The sequence below is a fragment of the Melitaea cinxia genome, chromosome 13 (genome assembly GCF_905220565.1).
Source record: "Melitaea cinxia chromosome 13, ilMelCinx1.1, whole genome shotgun sequence".
NCBI classification, from domain to species: Eukaryota; Metazoa; Arthropoda; class Insecta; order Lepidoptera; family Nymphalidae; genus Melitaea; species Melitaea cinxia.
Window position 1 is genome coordinate 12,722,980 of NC_059406.1, and position 22,417 is coordinate 12,745,396.

Below are 22,417 nucleotides of genomic sequence, written 5' to 3' on the forward strand. Positions count from 1 at the left end.
ATGATGCTATTAAAATGAAGTTAAGAGTAGTCTTTACATTATTTATTTTGAAATAATATTATTATATATTAATAGCGCATTAATAAAATATTTAAACAGATAAATATACTAAACAAGTTTGGAAGCACACACCTCAGCCTTCGAACATTCATTAAACACGTCAATCGGAATGTTAGAATTTAATATCTCATATATTATCTATTAATGTATATACTAATGATATTATAAAGAGAAAATATTTGTATTTTAAATATTTGTAATAGATAAACACAAAACGTAGGTATTAGTAGTAGGTAGGGACCGACTTTAATTTTTTTTTTCACCAACAGTAAGTAGAAACGTTATATACTACAAAAAAGGATCGACTATAATTTAAGCAAACCGACAACCGAACCGAACAAACCGACTTTTATAATAAAAGTCGGTTTTTTATGATTGGTTTCTATACAAGTCTTACGTTTAACCTAAGAATACGTTTATCTTTTTAATTTTTCAGTACTGAGTGTCCGTACACACGCACTAACGGTCCTTATGCTTTGAATTTGTAATGAGCAATGTCATCTATTTGGACACAATATCCCCGTTTGACTGGCCTGTTAGTGGCTAGTGCAGTTGATAGTAGGTGACCCTACTTTACGCTCGTGTTTCTTTTCGATTTCCCGAAACATGCGTTTATAAAAATAATATTTGTTGTATATATGAAATTAGCTGCTGGTAGAAAAATTCATTGTATTATACAATGAAATACTTAAATGAAAAAGAAAAATCCTCCTTGTACCGATTTATTACAAACCAAAAGTTGGATTCAATTCAAAAATGGTTTTTTGTTTCTCTTTTGTACAAAAAAATACGGAACCGATTGCAATGACACTTAAATGAATGTAGGCGACATTCTCATGAGATTATAATTTTTGCAAATAAAACTACGTGCAGCTAGTTATTGTATATTTTTTTATTTAGCATCAAACAGTTGCATACAATATTAATACCTAAAAGATTGGCAGACGAAAAATATGGGAAGATATATTGGAAAGATTTTTTTATTACTTTTCTTCGAGTGTATTTTTTATGTGTGTTATCCTCATAACTATTTTACTGGGTATCCCGATGTGATTATACTTTTTAATCGAAAATCAGTGCTTGTTTTGTGGTTCCATTTAAATTTGATCGAGTTCAGACGTGTAGTTTTTGAGTTATCTCGAACATGCGTTGTTAATGTAACAATTAATGTCGGTGTTTTTCGTTCGCGAGCAAACACAATTATTAAAACTTGTACTTAATAATGTCGAGCTAGTTACTTCTGAAAAACAAAAACATTATCTATACATATAATAAAATGGTAGGAAAGTCAAAACTGTACATTGAATATTTTTTTAAAAGAATACTTGGGGTGTGATCTACGATCGATACCGAAGCCAAAAATATAGTTTTTAGAATTTTTGTCTGTTTGTCTTTTTGTCTGTATGTATAGTCCGGGATAAACTCAAAACTGCATGGATTGGATGTACTGCATGGATTTACTTCAAAGGCACGAATATTATTAAGAAGTCGGGTCAACATATAGGCTACAAATTATCATGCTAACACCTACGGGGAACGAGCAGTGAACCTTTATTTCTTCAGCGCATTCTGTAACAACGTGAAATCTAACGACGCATATTTGAATGTTGTTTTTATTATGTTAATAACCATGCTATATAAGCTAGCTTCACACTATAAAAATCACGCAATATAAGTAACTAAGCCGATAAACATAATTAAATGAATATAAGTAGACAAGACAATTTTAAAGCAGCGCCATCTATGAGATTTTTCTTAGATATGAAATGTAAAGAAGAAATGGGTAAATGAATGTTATTTTTTAAGGTATAATCGTAGGTATTTTTGGTGCTGAATAACGTTCACGCAGACGACGTCGCGGGCAGCAGCTAGTAATACAAATAAACTGATATAACATTATTGAGAATTGAACAGCAAGAACCGAAATAAAAACGCATACCCTAATTCCGCCCACGCAGAGTCTCCGTCCTACATAGCGTGGTGCCTAAAAATATCCAGTCTATTCTGTTTTCTTTTAAGATTACTTTTTATTGACTTTCTGTTTGTTCTTTAGATACATTATTTTAATATTCGCCTTAGATCGTATTAAGTTATGTTTATTTATATTTATTTATATTTTATTATATTAGGGAACAAATTCCCAATGTAACATTCAGGTCATTATGATCCAATGCCTTAAAATAGTATTATTTTTAATTTAATAGATACTGATGTGTGAAATAATGTACGATATTAAGTTTTTTTATTAAACCGGTCTTTAGATTATAATTTTATTATTTAACTAGTCATTGTCACAAAAAAAGAACAGAAGAATAATAATACTGCTACCATATTACGGGAATAGGGCCTGAAATATTCGTTCATACAAAACGACGAACAAATAGAATAATTAGAATTGTTTTAGGCAACCGTTACTTTAGTTCAATATACTAAATTAAAGAATGATCCCAACAAAAACATTTTCATGTAAAATGTTGCCAAGACGAGATCATATGGCTCGCACTGTCAAAAAGTTATCAGATCTCATGTAGAGCCAAGCTTCTAACTCTACACGCCCTAACTCTACAAGCCCTAACTTCATAAACTCTACACTTTAGTCAAAATATGTGGCTTGGCCGTTTCGTTAGTACCGGCTGCCGATGTTGTTGATGATGACTGCTGGTGAGGTGGACTACTGCTGCTGGCGATGCTGCCCCCTGCCTCTTCATTTTGGCCCCATCGCGGGAATATATATATTCTCTTTTTATTTTTATTTGTATTATATATCAATTATTATTCTTCTTTTTATTTTTTCTTTAATAGAACTGTTGTACAACAGAAAAGTAATAAACAGTGAATAAATTTTTCACCTTACGCCCACGTGGCGGTAGCGAAACGGCCAAGCCACATATTTTGACTAAAGTGTAGAGTTTGTGAAGTTAGGGCTTGTAGAGTTAGGGCGTGTAGAGTTAGAAGCTTGGCTCTACATGAGATCTGATAACTTTTTGACAGTGCGAGCCATATGATCTCGTCTTGGCAACATTTTACATGAAAATGTTTTTGTTGGGATTTCACTTCTTTTTGTAAGTTGCTTATGACAATATTTTGGTATTTTGTTCATTTTTTCTTTCTTTGTTTTGGGGTGTATTTCTTGCAAATCAGAGGTGCCTTTTTTCATAGATCACTCTCTATCTTTGCCTTTTTTCTTTGTTGGTTTACTGTTTATAATAAGCGATAGATCAAGGCGGTACTTGGCTTTTAGGCGATTATATTCTACTATAGCTGCCTGTTGTGCTTTAATACTACTAAAGTCAATATTTATCTAATAACCGATTTTTGTTTTTTATGTATTTTATTATTATTATTTATAACAAGGAGCAACAAGGAGTCCCTATATCAATTTTCAGACTTCTAGCATCAAAATTTGCGGAAGTCTCATACAAACTTCCATCCCCTAGTTTAAGGGGTTGGGGGGTAAAAGTTTCAAGTTTTAGAAAGTTTTTATTGTTTATGTACTAATACTAGCTTACATACCAAATTTCAGCTTTCTGGGACTTCAGCAAGTACTCTAAGAATTTTGATGATCATCAGTGAGTGACGAAATCGGGCTTTTTTAGATATCAATAAAATCTAAAGTATAAGAGCTATGTAATTGAAACTTTATATTTTTAAAAAGTCCACTATTGACATCATATCCAGAAAATTTTGTTTATCTGGTTTAATCCAAACCCAAGTTATGAGTGTTTAAAAAAACGACGAAGCGCTTCGAGAAAAGATAGGTAGTGCTTTTCGTTTTTTTTTTTGGCTCGTCTTGGCGGGGGCACTACCGTGTCCCCAGATAAAGAACATTAATAACACTAAATTGACCGCAAACGACGAATACGGACAATACTCTCAATAAAAGTAATATATGTTATAATAAAACCGAACAAACACGAAACGTAAGAAAACTGCAAAGTGGATGAAAACTTAGTAGTTTATACATATAATTATGGAAGAACGTTAAATAACACGAAATCCACAGCAATAAATATATCAGAAAATTACTTTGCTGTCTTGAAAAAAAAACCACTATAAGAGAACTTAATAACTATGTCAAACGAAGAAATACAAATATAGAAAAAAACCAACTGATTTATCTCCTTAAATACACAGACTCTATATTATCTTTTATAAATCACCAAATATTCACACCAAAAACTATTGTAATTAAGCTTTCACTCTAAATCAATAAATAAATTTTTAAGATGAAATGTCAAAAATATTTGTCGATTTTTATTTTTTATGTATTTTTTATTATTATTATTTATAACAAGGAGTAACTAGGAGTCCCTATATCAATTTTCAGACCTCTAGCATCAAAATGTGCGGAATTCTCATACAAACTTCCATCCCCTAGTTTAAGGGGTTGGGGGGTTAAAGTTCCAAGTTTTAGAATTTTTTTGTTGTTTGTGTACTAATACTAGCTTACATACCAAATTTCAGCTTTCTGAGACTTCAGGAAGTACTCTAAGAATTTTGATGATCATCAGTGAGTGACGAAATCGGGGTTTTTTAGATATCAATAAAATCTAAAGTATAAGAGCTATGCAATTGAAACTTTATATGATTAATAAGTCCACTATTAACATCATATCCTGAGAATTTTGTTTATCTGGTATAATCCAAACCCAAGTTATGAAGGTCCAAAAAAAACGACGAAGCACTTCGAGAAAAGATAGGTAGTGCTTTTCGTTTTTTTTTTTTTTTTTTTTTTGGTTCGTCTTGGCGGGGGCACTACCGTGCCCCCAGATGCTAGATTTTCTTACGTTGCAACTGTCACGAATAAGTTTAATGTGTTCATAATCAAGTATTACTTTCTTTTACTAAGATTTTAAGGAAATCAATTGTGCTTCTACGCCGAACGAAAAAGTTACATTTTTATTTGATGAACGAAAAGGAACGAGACAAATTATTTATTTATTTAAAATACAAAGAATATAACAAAAAAAAAAAAAAAAAAAATATCATTTAACGGTGTGACAAAAATCATCGTTGATTTATCCGCACACCGGCATTCGACATCGTACGCTCACAATATCAAAAATAAGTCAGTAGCATAATTATAACAACTTAACAGTAACACACGATCAACATTTTTACACATCTACCCTCCAAGTTTTACAATGAATCACTCACAAAATAATACAGTCGTAGTAGCAGGATACACACGGGGCGATTTACTTTGACGATATTATTTCATGTTTATTTTTTTAACCGACTTCCAAAAAAGGAGGAGGTTCTCAATTCGACTGTTTTTTTTTTTTTGTATTTTACTTCAGAACTTTTGACCGTGTGGACCGATTTCGACAATTTTTTTTTTAATCGAAAGGTGGTGTGTGTCAATTGGTCCCATTTAAATTTATTTGAGATCTAACAAGTACTTTTCGAGCTATATCTGATAATGCGTTTTTACTTGACGCTTTTTTCGTCGCCCTACGTTGTATTATACCACATAACTTTCTACTGTATGTACCGATTTTGATAATTCTTTTTTTGTTGCAAAGGAGATATTCCAAGTTTAGTACCATGATAAGGAAACCAGGATCTGATGATGGGATCCCAGAGAAATCGAGGGAAATTCTTGAAAATCCGCAATAACTTTTTACTGGGAGTACCGATTTTGATAATTCTTTTTTGTTGAAAAGAAGATATCCTTAGTTTAGTACCATGATAAGGAAACCAGGATCTGATGATGGGATCTCAGAGAAATCGAGGGAAACTCTTGAAAATCCGCAATAACTTTTTACTGGGTGTACCGATTTTAATAATTTTTAATTTAATCGAAAGCCGATGTTTGTCATGTGGTCACATATAAATTTTATTGAGATCTGATAACTACTTTTTGAGTAATCTTTGATAACGCGTAGTTACTTGACTATTTTTTCGTCGATCTACGTTGTATTACTCGTCGATGTAATTGAAGTCGGTTTTTTTTTCGTTTGCGAGCAAACACAATTATAATAATGATAAGAAATATTGTTTTAATTTATATTTTATATTTGTTTTTGTAACTTCATTTTTTAGTGAAGCTGGTAGGGCGTTTACTAAATTTGATATTGTTATTGTACTTAGTTGTTTGCCATATAGATTATTGTAACTCGGTACTTTTAATTCAACTTGAGACGCACTACGTGTTTGGTAGGTACGCCTGATGACATGTTGGTATTCACCATTATGAAACTGCACGAGCAGTAATATGTATTTAACCTGATCATGTATTGGTATTATGTTACAATAATAAAAGAGCTCGTGATAATCATTTTCGTAATAGGTTTTAATTTTTTTAGGTATTATAGCTTTCATAATTCTTATTTGCAAATTATATGTTGTATCGAGGTTTGATTTATGTACATGTTCTACCATAGCTACTCAGACCGTAAAATATAATTGTTTCGCCTAAAGCTTTATATAGGTTTAATAGAATTTTATATGGGATTTTTCTTTTAATTAAAGTTATTTTAGCCAATATAGGACGCAACTTATCACATACGTGATTAATATGTTGAGTCCATTTTAGTCGATCGTCATAATAAGTCCTAGATATTTTTGTTTATTGACTATCTCAACCGCCTTACAAGAACAGTTGTGAAGATTAGCATGTAGCAATAAGAAACTGACTGACGATAGTGGTGAATAAATGAATCTAGTCTGTGTCCTTCTATGTATTTTGAAAAACTACTACTTACTTCTTACTAGGAGAAGGAGTAGGATTTAATTCAACACACTGCTCCACTGCGAGTTGGCCAATAATATAGTATGAGTAAAAATCGCCATCGGCTATGTTAGTTTATATTAAGTATTGTATACGGAAACGACAAATACAAAAATAGCGCTACACTTATAAATAACCTTAGAATAAAGAAGTATTGGCATATTATATTATTATTCTATACTTAATACTAAACGAAACAGCAATACTTATAATAAAGACCTTAACAATAATTTTAACAATTACGAGGGAATTGGCAAGATTGGGACTTGTAAGGGCGAAAATTTTATGTGTACAAGTGTATGTAGTTAGATAACTATTAGGTCAGTTAAAATAGAATTTAACCTTTCACTAAGTTTTCGTTCCTTAAATAATATCACAAAAAATTGACAGATTTAGGTGGAGATTCAAGCGCCATTTTGAAAAAAAATATTTTTTGCCGATATCTCTGAAACTATGCACTTTAGTGAAAAAGTTCTTGAGGCCATTATTGTAGAGAATAAAATTTCGCATTTTCTGTTACATTTTTGCAAAACTTACTATAGGTACATACTTATCTATTCTATTTCTTCGACCGGAATCTGTTAGCATTTTGTGATTTATTCTCAGTAAGTGATCCTAAACCTAAAAAGTTTGATTCGAAATTTAGTGCGATGTTGACCAAAAAACGGCTATTTTTACTGGCCTATATAGGCTTCACATCGGGGATAATACGTTTTTTTGGGCACAGCAAAAATAACTTGCCAAAATGTGGAGCAACCAGACATCACAGAAGATCACAGTCAAATCAAGACTGCTCTTTTAAGTAATGTTATGCTTCTGAGGAGAGTAGGACTTCAAAAAATGCGCTATGTTATTCGTATAAGCAGTGATAGGGTCGGCGATGCACTTGTGATGCTCTGGGTGTTACAGGCTACGGTAATCGCTCACCATTAAACAGACCTTACGCTTTGTTGCCACCAAAGTGAGGCCAAAATTTAATTGGGGCCGGAAGTTACGCAGTAAAACCTCGAGGTCCAGAACAGAATGGTTTAAAACAGAACTCAGCTTATGAACCCGCCTTTTTTCGCAAACACATGCGTTTTATTTGATTCATAAAGGAGTTTGCCCACTATACCGTTCCATATAATGACCATGATCTAAACACAATATCAAGTTAGACGAACAACGAAACGGGCTCGCCACACGACACGCCACACACGCGATGGTTTAAACGATACAGTTGGCCTATGCCCGCTATCATGTTTCAACAACGTTTCCTTTATATATATATTTTTTTATTTTCTAAAGTAATGTGCAGCTGTGATATGAAAAAAGGTAAAAAAGCATAAAAAACTTACGTTACAGTCTTCTGATTGTAACCTTACTTTTAAAAAGTTAATTATTATAAATTTTTGAGACACGTATTTGTGTAATACTATACGCATGTAACCTATTGTATCCGTTTTAGTTTGCTTTGTAATTTAATTCATTGTAGATCAATTGTATTTAACTTATTAATGAATGAATTAACAGCAATTATGACTTTAATACCACATATTAATAATGGGTTGTCTGGAAGAAATGGCTAATTAGCCATAAGTCCGCCCATTGCACTTCACTGTCTGTAGCTATCTTTATGCTTTGTTTGTAATATATTTGTGATGTACAATAAAGTATAAAATAAATAAATATTAAAAACCAAATCTGCAACACAAAGCCACTCGGACCGCGTTTAATCACTATCATCTGTGCTTCTTGATTACCTAATGCCATTGCTATTGAGCCTTGAGTTAGCTTCCTGATCGACTACCCTTCACTGGCACAATTAAAAGCCATCAGGCAATTCAATCAACCTGCCTAACCTCTAAATCATCATACAAAGAGAAGATACACCAAACATACGGACGACCAACGAAGATTTTACGTACTTAATCTTCGATTTTTATCTTTTATTTTTCAAGTCTTAATCGCTCTCATAAGCAAAGCCGGCTGCTCGACCTCGTATAAAATTATGTAATACATTACGCTTAGCGAACCGTCGCCCTGATCACGTCGATCGCATCCGTTCCGCGCTCCATTACTCCCATTGTCTCATCAAAGCCCTGCAAGTGATTGTGTACCGAGACGTAAAAATACGCAAATTGTTAATACATATCGATATAATTTATGCGGAAATAACCGTACATATGTAATTTTTCTTAACTAAATAATTTGGGTTTATAAGAATTCAAAAAACCTGGAGCAAGTTTTTTAGAGCAATAAATAAGTTCTAAAAGGACATTTCTCTGTGAATTTGAAAAGGAAAATAATGAATACATGACTTCTGCCTTCTTTAACTTACGCATCTCAAACATAGAAATTTACATCATAAAATTAAAACAACTCAGAGAGCCACGGAAAGAAGCATGCTAGGATCAGAAAAATACAGAAAATAAGGCACACGATTATTAGAGAGAAGTCAGAAGTGATCGACGCATTAAATTTCGCTATGAAATCAAAATGTAAATGGGCTGGACATGTATCTAGATTAACTGACGAAAGATGGACGAAACGGGCTACAGAGTGGACAGGTCCGCAAGGCTACAGAAGAGGAGAAAGACCGCTTGCGAGATGGGCTGACGACTTTAATAGACACCGCAGGCCGGGACTGGCTAGACATAGCTAAAGATAGAGTCACGTAGTATTCTCTGGAGGAGGCCTTTAACTGAGAGGGGTTCATGCATCTCAACTATATATTTCCAAATTTATTTATTAAATACAATAATTTTAGTCAAAAAACTGTAATGAAATGACGCAAGAAATAAAAGGCATTTTTATTTTTATTTTATTATTTTTTAAGTTACTCCTTACTACATCAGCTATCTGCCAGTGAAAGTCCCATCAAAAGCAGTCCAGCCGTTTCAAAAAATTAGTCGGAACAAACAGACAGGCAAAAATTGTAAAAAATGTTATTTTGGTATATGTACTGTGTATATCGTATGTGTATATCCATATGCATTTAGTAAAAAGCGGTCACTATTATAAACAGACATCACTCCAATTTTATTTATTTATATGTAGGTAGATGTACAGTCATTACAGCTGCAGGGCAACATCTGTATCTTAGTTTTTTTCTTTTTCTGAAGGCGTATGTATTATATATGCACGCAGCAATATTTTTGTAGTAAGTAAAAATAAAAGTTTAATGTTATCTTTAATTTGGAATAAAAATTATGTTAAGCGTATGTTTATTAGTATTAGCTAGATTTATATATTCGATATCTACTATGTAAAATGTGCTTGATAAACCACTGATACCATTTTAATACCTTTGTATATGAATAATTGTGTTTCCTCCCAGACGAAAAAAACTAAAAACTACTTGTCAGATCTTTATTAAGTTTAAATGGGATACATTAAAATGGGCCACACGACAAGCACCGCCTTACTATTAAAAAAAGAATAATTGAAATCGGTCCACCCAGTACAAAGTTATGAAGTAAAACATATAAAAATATAGTTGAATTGAGAACTTGTCCTTTTTTTTTTGAAGTCGTTCAATAAGTATGTTTAACGTGACACGGTCGTCTGTTCCTGATGTAGGCAACTTAGCCTATTTTTTAGGTAACGCCCGGCAACTAAAAATCTGTATAAATAAAGTTTGTTCTAAAATAATATTGTACAGTAGCACGCGGCTTGAAATATTTACTGTTGTTCATATGTTTCAATCAAATAAACCGACTTTGTGACCTATTTTGAAACATCTAGAATTTCATACGTGTACATTTCGTCGACGAACGATGACTGTTTTGGCACGAGAGCTCGTCTATAATAATATTTTGAAGTCATGTTTGAACAACGCAACGCGTGTACGAATATTTTTATATATTCCATTATAGGACATGATGTGTACTTGGAATGGTCCCAAATCTATGTATATATAAAAATGTTCACTAAATGTGTTATGTTCATCGCAAAACTCTAAAACTACTGGACCAATTTGGCTACTTCTTTTTTAAAGTTTTGTATTATTTCGTAAAAGGTTCTCGCGGAAAGAAAAATTAAGAAAATATAAAAAGATAACAAAAGATGAAATAAAAGAAGTTCGGAAAATAGGATCTTTGTCGAGTCATCTAGGTTTAAATAAAATGTACATTTTTGTTGTTAAAAATGTAATACATTAGATATATAATAATAATAATAAAAGTAAAATAAAGTAAATCGTTTCACATTCCGCTCATTACGATGATTATTGATGTACTCGAATTTCTAGACTACAAAAGCAATAAAAGTAATTTCCATAGTGAGTTAAGTATGTGAAACTGCACTAACTGGCACAAAAACTACATGCTGTGAAAATCCTAAAACATAACAAAAAAAAAAAAAAAACTACGGTAATTCTAAAGACCTGCGATTTTCTTGACGATTCTTCTCAGGAGAATCTGCGTTCCAAATTGGTGGACCTTTTATTTCCTATTTAAAAGAGTTTTTCAAGTCTGTTTGAATAAAGTTTTTTTTTTTCATATTTTAAAAGCTACTTTTTTATTTATTTAAGTAGTTTTACACCCTTTAAATCCATCAGGACTATATTTATTACGTTTGTTTCCAGAGCGAGTCCACGGCGCGTCTCTACGTCCACGAGCAGGCGGCGATGTGATTCCAGAACGTTCCGTGAGCACCCTCGGCCTGAACATGTCATATTCAGCGCCCTCTAACTTAGTGCTCACCCCGGCACCCGAGTGTAAGTAACATTTAGCTTGCAAGCAAAACAAAAGACTTATATTACATCAACTAAGTAACACGACGTAGGTAGTCGATAAAACTGACAATTCAATTTACATTATCAGGGATAACTCAAAAAGTACTCCTCAGATCTCGATCAAATTTACATGCACATTACAAGCACCAACTATCGATTTAAAAAAAAAGAAACCATAAACCGATGTTACCCTATTAAAATTTTATGAGGTAACACTCATAAAAAATATATTCGTGTTGAGAAAGAGATGATGAGGTCCTTTTATTGAAGTCGGCTTAAAACTAGGAACAGCTTGTATTAAACTTCAGTATCACTAGGCGGTCTTGATAAAGCTATTTAACTGTATTGACGTTGTAATATTATTCTTTTTAATTGTATGAAAACGGTGTATTTATTAACTATAATGACGTAAATAAAATATTTTTCTTTTAAAATTTTACGGAAAAGACAATAAATTCATGTGTCCAAGGTGCATAATATTATCTAAATTCACACAAAAACTACGTCACTAATTCTTCTTTTGTTTCTATGCTTTAGATTTTGTCTTTTGAAATTACAAATTAATATTTAGTCGGTCTTTACTTCGAAGATTCCGCAATGCTTAAAGACAAGTCTTCGAGCAATGCGTCCTGCCTGTGTTAACATACGGAGCCGAGACGTGGCTAACGAAGGGACTGGTCCACAAATTTAAAGTCGCGCAACGCGCAATGGAACGGGCTATGCTTGGGGTTTCTCTCAAAGATAGGATTAGAAATGAGACTATCCGCGAGAGAACGAAAGTAACCGATATAGCCCATATAATTAGCAAGTTGATGTGGCAGTGGGCTAGTCATCTGTGTCGCAGGACCGATGGCCGTTGGAGAAGATGGGTCCTGGAGTGGAGACCGCGTCTTGGCAAACGCAGTGTCGGACGTCCTCCGGCCCACTGGACCGACGATCTACGTAAGATTGCCGGTGTAGGCTGGATGAGGATTGCGGAAAACCGGAATGTCTGGCGCGAACTTGGGGGGCCTATGTCCAGCAGTGGACGGCCATAGGCTGAAGTGATTTAGTCGGTCTGGTTAACCACCCACTTTTTTCATTAAAAGTTGTGATTAAAATCGATCAAATCTTGAAGTCGCTGCCACATACAATATTCAAAAATTATGTTCCAAAATTGAGTCGAAGTGTCATTTGGTCTAAAACAGGTCGTGTCATTTTGTTTAGGTTGAAATTATATTTAAATTTGTATGAGTCGTATAATGTTTTTGTGTCATAAAAAGTATTTAAATCGGTCTTGTAATTCATTACATATACAAACACCTATTATTGTCATAGATCAGTCAACTCAGCGCCGCTTTGCATGTGTGTTGTAAATAGACAGTTTTGATTTGTGTGGCAGTGACGCAGCAGAGTTGACGTTAACATAAAAAAAAATGGATTGAAATTTTATAGAGGTTTTATAATAACTTTGAATATAGAATATTAAGAAAGTGAGATATTGTATTTACGAATAAAACGTTTTCGGCTGCATCTTTCACACACACTTGGTGCGGCAAAGCCAGCGCAGCGGTCATTAAACCGCCTGCCCAGCGTGGTGACTATGGGCAACACATATTTGTATGAGTTCATGCCATTTTTAGCGCGAACTTGTGACAGCCTATGTCCAGCAGTGAACTGCGATAGGCTGAAGTGATGAAGTAATTTGTATTGTCGAATTATAAATACCTCAATAAATAATAAAATTTAACTGCAACAAATATTAATATTCCCAGGTCGCAAACTGTCCCGGGGTATATCAAGGGCAACAGATAACGAAGGGCTGGTGTGGGCGCTACGAAGCAATACCGAGCCAGAACCGAACACACTGACCTCCGATCACATACTCCTACTGCCGGATATATCGGTATATCCGCCAGATTTTAGGTACGATTTTTTAAATAAGAAATATTTTTAGATATTTAGACAATTTATTTATTAAAGTTTTATAATATATATTACTTTTTATTCTTCTTTTTATTTATTTATGTATTTTCTATAAGTATTACAATGTAGACATTTGTATGTAAGCTTACTATACAACTACACCACCGACCCAATTTAGATAAAAAGTTTCCTTTTTATGTCTGGGTTCTTTGGAAGAAATGGCTAATTAGCCATAAGTCCGCCCATTGTACTTCACTGTATTGGTGTAAAATAAAGTATAAAGAAGTCGGTTAAAAATAAATAAAACTATTATTTGGGCATCACTCAAAAATAACTTTAATATGAAACAAAATATTAAAAATAATAATTAAAACGTATATTTCATTTGAACTAGTTAAAAATCCATGCCTAGAAAGAAAGAGAAAGAAATACAAATCACATTACATCCCTGCCTAATAAAGAAACATAATTATGAATTAATACTTCAAATACACAATATCAAAACATTTTTGACCACCAAACGCCGATCGTTCAAAATTTCACATTAATTTTCCCGCCAGCTATAGTCATATATGTCATTTATAGCCAGGATTTTTCTTGGCCTCCCGAACAAGTCACCGTGACATTGCGTTTCACGCACATGTCACGGCACATTGCCAATTCACCTAAAGCATGTTACACATAATAACACGTTCGATTTAGTAATATTTGTCGAACAAAAGCAACGAAATTGTAATGAAACAAATGTATGTATTTTTTAGATAATTTTGATTGCTCTGTTAGCAGCCTTTTTTTAATAAATAAATAATTTAGTACACATTTGGTTAACTTCTACCAATAACAGTCCAGTGCTGGATATAGGATTTTCCAAGGTCGCGTCAAACACTCCAGTTCGTCGCTCGGTAAAGTTAGTAGTTAATAAACTTACTTTAAAATCGAATCAAAAACTATAGGCATTTATATTGAACTAGCAATATTAGCCATGACCTAGCTAAACTGAAACCAAGGCCTATAAATTATTTCAAATATTAAAATCCATGAATTAATGTGGAACTATTCATCACTCATCATCATCAGTTCGGCCTATCGCAGTCCACAGCTGGACATATGCCTCTTATATGCTCTGCTGGACTTTTTACCACTTCATATTTTTTTAATATCATACGAGCAAAAGAGTTGAACCAGTAACACAAAATCCTGCAGATATTAATATCAAGTACTCTGATCACTTATTTCTAAGTTGACAATTAAATTGGCATTGTAAGTTGACAAGTAAAATTGATTCGCATGTTGACAAAACTACCGCCCATTTTAATTTTACCGCTTTAATTACCTGCATGTTGTCAGTGCGGTAAAGCCAAACAGCTATGGACTAAACATTCAATTTTACCACCCAGCTCTGCCCCTTAATACCAATTTATATATATGTAGTACGCTTAAACCTAGACTTGGGCTTAGTAAAACTAATCAAATCAGGATATTGTAAAATAATTGATTATTTATATAACTTATTCGTTTAAATGCAGCAAAATTCAAAGTGCACTATCTAAATTATAAATGGTTGTAGAACGTGTTTTAAATGTCAATTTATTTACGTCTATATATAGGTGTAACGCTGATTCGGCACGCAAATGAATGTTGAAAGAATATAAATTAATATTAGTGTTGTTAAAATAGACAAAGAAACAAAATCTTGACATGAATTTTCATATCAATGAGATGTAACCCACCTAAAAAAAAGCAGGCTTTAAGTTGACTACCAAGGAATAGACAAGTGTTTAAAAAAAAAATGTATGTATTCGTCTGTGTTATTGCGACCCGACCCTAAAACACGCTACACAATACATATTCAGTCATTGAACCCTCGAAAGCATTCACTCTTTTAACCTTTTGTAGTTTGAACTTGGTATTCTTGGTTTTTATAAAAAAATATCGACATACAAAACCTTTTAGCTATTTCTCACTTCAATGTACCATTAAAGGTATATCTTTCCATAACTGGGGGCTCGTTAAAGTGTATGAGATTACAAGCATTGCGAAAATTTATTGACTGAGTGTTTTCTATAAGCTTAGTTATTTACCTTTTTTATTTTTTTAAGTATGTGAGAGTTCATAATAGTATGATTCAAATGGTAATCCTAGTGAGCTCTTGATATGATAAATTTCTAATTCTTTTAGATTTAAGGATAGGAATGAATAAAACATTATTTTTGATCATAATTTTTACTAACTATATATACTAATATTTTAGTTATTTTAATTTTATTTCAGAAATAAATATATTTAATAAGCGGTTTCACAAGCGTTAATTTGAGAGAAAAATAGCCCTCCTTCGTAAATGGGCTATCCGATAAAAAAGTAATTTTTTAATTCGAACCAGTAGTTCTGAGATAATATAATAAATATAAATAAACAAAAAAAGAAACTTTTTAGTCTTATAATATTCGTATAGATAAGTCACATAAAACGATTTCCTTCCAGGATATTTATCGAAAAAGATTTACTCGAAACAGCGACACTGGTAACACTAGAATCAGCCGGTATATTAAACTGGTGGCGCCACGGTCGGGTCCCGGGGGCTCCCCGCTTGTTGCCGCTAGCGACATCTGGCGATGGGAATTGTTTGCCGCATGCGGCTTCTTTAGCTGCTTACGGGTTCCATGATAGATTGCTGGCACTACGAACGAAGGTGCAAGCGTTGTTATCTGGGGAAGGTGGTGATGCTCTTACAAGTAAGTTTAAGCAATATTTTAGAATTAGATTCTATCTTATTTTGATTAAATACCAGCAGTTCTTAGATTAATGTTGTTATGAATTTGATAGTTAACTAGCTTTGTTGTTGTTAGCTATAAATGATATTTAGCAATCGATTAATTGTTGTGAGTGGTAATATATTTCTCAAGTATCATTGTAATCTATGTTATGAGTCAAATAATTAAGTCAAAACGAAAAGTTTCTCTTTGTAGTCGTTTTTATTTTCAAAATTTCAAAAATTTTAATTGATAATAAATGACAAATTAGCAATAGTTGCTGACTATAATTGATACTAGTGATGCCCAGTGGTCGAAATTCAACCATAATTTAATCATAGGCTAACAGTGAACAAAAGAGTATATGTCAAATATGAGTTTTATTTGTAATTAAGTAGTGTGTGTCGTTATTTTTTATAGATTTATTGTATTTTTATGGAAAAATGAAAAAATATACATTAACGTTCTGCATTCTTCTCTATATAAACTATAAGTGGGTAAAATTTCACACTTCTTCGTCCGCGCAATTTTCGTAAAATGGCGTAAAAAGTTTTTACTTGACGTATTAATATAGATATTAATATAGATAGCAGGAGAAAATTGGACGTCAAAAGCCAAAGATAGAAAACTTTGGAGTGAAATGGAGGAGGCCTTTACTCGAAAAGAGGTCCTTAAAAGAGAAAGAATAACTACATTTGCATGATTTACTCACAAAATTATTTATTGTATTTTAAGGATAAATAAATGGCTTAATAATAATAATTATTATTATTATTAATATATAGAAGATACCTATTAACTGTCATGAGCGATACGATGTAGCTTAAACCGAGCTCCTTATCTCCTCGGTTTCAAAGAAAGTGTCAAGCGACGCCGCTACATATTCAGTGCGTTCGCGCTGCATGCGCTGCACGCACACAGCACCCATCGATCCCCCCAGGAGCGATAAAGCGGCGCTGGCGCTGGTCGGAGTCGGCGGCGCTGCGCTCGGCGGGGCTGACGCCGTCGGAGGCGGAGTGGGAGCGCGAGTGGGCGGACGCCGTGCGCGCCGCGTCCGCCGAGCCGCGGCCGCGCCCGCAGCCCGCCGCCGCGCCGCACTACGCCGGCCTGGAGCAGCTGCACGTGCTGGCGCTGGCGCACGTCATGCGCCGCCCCGTCGTCGTCTTCGCGGACGTGGCGCTCCGGGTCAGTAATAATAATAATAATAAACCTTTCACGACAAACGAAACAAAACAAAACAGTCTATCTAATAGACATTGCTATTCCTAATACCCACAATATTCAAACAACCATATCGGACAAACTAACAAAGTACCAGGACCTCGCAATAGAAATTAAAACACAGTGTAATGCAGACACTGTTCATATTGTTCCCATTGTACTCTCCGCAACTGGAATCATACCTAAAACTCTTACTAACAGCTTAAAAATTCTTAACATGTCTAGAATCTTACATACACCTTACAAAAAGCAACAGTTCTCAACACTTGCCGTATCACTCGAAAATTTCTGACCGCCTCGACAATCACCTCCAACGCAGAACCATCTGCCATACTTGGTTAAGGCCCGTATGGCAGTTTATTACCTTCTCTTAACAAGAGAAGAGAAAAAGAAAAAGAATAATAATAATAATAATAATTTACTAGACTATTTTTTTTTAATAGACTAGACCGTTGGCGCAGTTTGTAGTGACCCTGCTTTCTGCTCCGAGGGTTGTGGGTTCGATTCCCACCCCGAGTCTGGGTGTAATATAAATATTTATTTATATATTTATATATGTATTATTTATAAGTATGATTATCGAAAAAAAAATATGTAGCTATATACTAGTCGGCTGTTACCTATAACACAAGCATTAAGTTGCTTACTTTAGGAACAGACGACCGTGTGTGTATTGTGTAAAAACATAAAAATAAATTTCTTTATTTCAGGTAACAATTGACCCATAAAACAATTCCTCTTAAACAATTCTTATAACGACTAGAAAAATTAATGAATGTCACGAAAATTTGTAAAATACAATAATAAAATAATAAAATCACATTAATAATAAACAATACCTAATACAAATAAATAATTTTAACAATAATTTCATTATATTAAAACTAAAACAACTAATTACAACAACACAATGTCAAATATGATATTTAATAAAATAGTTGTGCATACATATAACGGACACGTAAATTTTACTATTTAAAAATAAAGTCAGTGCCTTCGGGTTCCGTACATACAGCCATGCCCCGGCTCCTTGATTGTAACTAGTAACTGAGTTTACATGTCGGCTACATAAAAAGTAAAAGTAGCAAGTAACGGCCTACTATTGATAAATTAACAAACATTTGTATTGGCCATACGGGTGTTTGCCGTGGTCTGGGTGTTTGTGCAGTCCTCGTGGGTCTCCCCACCATGCCTCGGAGAGCACGTTAAGCCGTCGGTCCCGGTTGTTATCATTTACACCTGATAGCGATCGTTACTCATAGTAGGGAATATATCCGTCAACCCGCATTGGAGCAGCGTGGTGGATTAAGCTCTGATCCTTCTCCTACATGGGGAAAGAGGCCTAAGCCCAGTAGTGGGATATTACAGGCCGAAGCGTATGTTGGCATATGTCAAATATTGTTTTTTTATATTGTCTCTTACATCGTGTGTCATCTCCAGGATTTCCGCGGGGACCCGATAGCACCGATCCCATTCGGGGGCATATACCTGCCCTTGGAGTTAGAACCAGAAATATGCAGTAAAGCTCCAATCTTGCTAGCTTATGACGCTGGACACTTTTCAGCGCTAGTACCTTGTGAACCACTGCCCACTGATGGAGCTAGAGTTCCACTAGAAGACCAGGCTGGAAACCCTATGCCTATACGGTAAACATATGTTATAAATTTTATTCTCTATTTCAGTCTGTTGAGTCAGTTTATTTCTAGTTTATTATATAGAAATGTATTTTTATTTTACAAAATTTGTTACGTGAGCACTTGTAAAAGAACACTTTTTAAAGTGACATTAAGTTTACTTGCTGTTATAGGGCTAGGTATTAGAAAGTCATAAAAAAGTTTGAATCCTAAGCAGAACCTGGAACCTAAAAAAGTTTAAATTACGAGATGACCTATTTTTAAAGATACATTTAAATTTAAAACAATTCATGTGTCAATTATCACTTTCAGCTTCAGCGTGGATCCAGGCGAAGATTTCAGATGGGACATCCAACCGGAACAGAGAACTATAAACAATCTCATACCAGATGAATACCAAAGATCGGCCATGTTATCCGCTTATTTAGATTTGGAGAACGTCGAGTGCCTCTCCCAAACCCCTCCACCGGAAGAATTGAGAAGATCTCTAGACGCGTTGTCCACAAAAAGTTCTAAACAGCTTAATTCGGTTGCGAAACAGTTTGGGAGTATTGGAAGGTCGATGAGTAGTAAATTGAAGAAGAACTTTGGGTCGGTGGCTAAGCTGGGCAGGAGTGGGAGTCAGAGTAACCCCGAGGAAGGGGCCCGTGGAGGGGGCAGTACGTGTGTGGTGCTTTGTTGTCGAGTGGCGGCCGCCCGAGCTCCAGTACAGGAAGAGATGGTGAAAAACTACCTTAATGAGGCTTGGATAGGGTGAGTATCTAGTTTTGACTGACTTCAAAACATAAAAGTTTCTCATTTCGACTGTATATTTTCGTTGTTGTATGTGTGTTAGCGCATAACTTTTTACTGGATGTTCGTTGTGAAAATTTCAGCTAAATCTGACAAGTTTACCGACTTCAACATTATTTTTTTATGAGTGTTAACTCATAAATTTTTACTGGGTGTACGTGACGAGTTTTTTAGTTGTCACTAATAATGTCTATTGTACGCCTCCGAGGAGGCTGGATGTAGTATGTATTTTATTAATAATCCAACAAGAAGTTTATTTATTTGCTATTTTAAATATTACAGATTCACAGCGGAAAAGAATAGAAAAGAAGAAAACCGGACCGCGCCAACACAACCACGATACGGTACCGGCCGTTCCCAATTCTATGCAGAAGCTGACCGGGCGGCCCACGAAGTGGCCAGAACGCTCACCACAAGATCAGTGAAACCTGCACAGGATCGAACCTTGTACCTTTCAAAATCAACGTTCTATGACGACCGCCCCCCCTCCCCTAAGCCCTGCCGCGCCCCCCTCTGTTTGTACTACGGTAGCCCGGCAAATAATGACTACTGTTCAAGATGTGCAAAGTTACAGTAAGTGCTTCCGACTAATATAGTGGCTACTTAATTAGTTTGCGTGACGAACTTAATTAACTTTGGTACGTGTTAAGTTATGCGTATTAATTTTTTATTTTTTGTAAACGAAACTGATTTCAATCAGACATGTCCTTTTATAACGAAAATGTTACAGACGTGCTTTTGTTCTTAGTGTATACATCTGTTTTTTACAGTCCGAAATACTTTTATAAGTTTAAACCTTCCCAATATCAAATATGTCCAAAAATTTAATGAGTATTGTTTCATACATTAATTGGAATCTTGTAAAATACAAAATTAAAAAAAAAACTATTTGGTTTAAAATTGCTTAAAAACTGAAACATTTACTATTGAACTTACATGATATTATGTAATGCGGCTTTAATCCTGTTTTCAACTCAATTTAGTAATTGTATTACCTATGAAAAGGTAAAATAAAAATAATTGTCTAATATTAATCATATTTAATTTTTACCTATATTGATATATATTTGTCTCGCTCTAACACGTATGGTAAAATTCATATGTGTAACCGAGATAGGTGATGTGGTTTGAGTGATAAATGTTGAATTTACCAGTATTCTCCAATATATTTGATGGGTCCCTAAAAATAGGGAAAATATTGTCCTATTACTATATGAGGCTTTTGAATTAATATATTCGTCCTTTAACATGTCATTGCTGGGCATAGGCTTCTTTCTCCGTGTAGGAGATGTGGATCAGAGCTTAATCCACCACGGAGCTCTACTGGAGTTGGTGGATATTAAAAAGCTTAATGCAGTCACAATATGTCAACTATTTACTCAAATAAAAACAATTTAGTTATTGTAAAACATATTTTGGAAATCTAGGTACTTAATTGTACAGAAATATTCCATAAATAGTTAAAAAAATAAAATAAAAATAAATATTTCTATAATAAAAATATTTTTGGGACCCATCAAATTGTACATAATTTTTTATACAGGCCAGATTGAAAACCTCGCTGCTATTGCAATTGTTAAAAGTCGTTTATGGTATACAAATAGTATTGACAGTTTTGGTAATCTATTTACGCGACTGACAACTGTGATAGGAGACTTGCGCCCCAATTCGAAGTAACTTTGTATGCATTTTGGAATCGTTTTGATATTTGACAACCTACCTATTCTATTGATAATTTGAAGGCTTAGAAACAAAGAAACGGCTATATCAACCAACCCTTGTCTCCAGTTGCTGATAAAGCTTTATCTGGCATATAACGGTATTCAACAGATAAAATCTGATGATATATTTTCTTTATTACAAACAAAATTCACCTTCTCTGTTAGATATTGCTATTTGCAACCTGTAAATCTAAACGTTGTATTTAATTAGTTACCTACTGTTAATGAAGCTTCTGCTTATCATTAACATTTGTGACATAAACTTTATCAGCGAGCGGTAAACATGCAAGCACCAAAACATATTAGTTATTAATAATATAGAAAATAGTCAATAGATTTACTTTATTTTATATTAAGATAAACTAACACATTAGATTACAAAGTATTTCTAATTTATTTTTTTTAATTTTTAATCTGTTATACCACTGTTCTCAATAACTTATTTTGTATAATCGTTAATTTTAAAATGATAGAAAAATTGCGAAAATAAAAGTATTAAATTATATTCCGTAAAGTCATCATTAGTTTCTATTCTAAAAAGAAATTGAAATTTAAGGAAGTTTAAATTTTTTTTCTAAAACTATTTTTTTAATTTGTAAAGAATTTTTTCAGTTGTTGCCAGATAAAAAAAAAACTTAATTTAAATCGCTGTATCTATGTCAAAAATATAAAAATATATATTACAGTAATTATTATTACATTACACAAGTTGTATGTTTGTTGTTAGCAATGACTATGAGGCTTCAAATATACAGGAAGAGTAAAGCAAGAGGTATTAAATTAAACAATATTATACTACATAATACTTCTGAGCTATATAAAAAAGTCTACTAGAAGCAGTAGTTTAATTTATGATCATTTATTTATTTTATTAAGATACACGA

General features: G+C 33.7%; 1 protein-coding gene across 1 annotated transcript in view; it reads left to right on the forward strand.

Moving 5' to 3' along the window:
• LOC123659164 (OTU domain-containing protein 7B-like) overlaps positions 1–20,846 on the forward strand; it is a 46,062-nt gene extending 25,216 nt beyond the window's left edge. The window contains exons 3-9 of the mRNA XM_045594420.1: positions 11,361–11,492; positions 13,265–13,415; positions 15,897–16,147; positions 17,106–17,350; positions 18,827–19,032; positions 19,333–19,773; positions 20,095–20,846. Coding sequence (XP_045450376.1) covers positions 11,361–11,492; positions 13,265–13,415; positions 15,897–16,147; positions 17,106–17,350; positions 18,827–19,032; positions 19,333–19,773; positions 20,095–20,389 — 1,721 coding nt within the window. The 3' untranslated portion in view covers positions 20,390–20,846. The remainder of the gene's footprint in view (positions 1–11,360; positions 11,493–13,264; positions 13,416–15,896; positions 16,148–17,105; positions 17,351–18,826; positions 19,033–19,332; positions 19,774–20,094) is intronic.
• Positions 20,847–22,417: the final 1,571 nt, after the last annotated feature.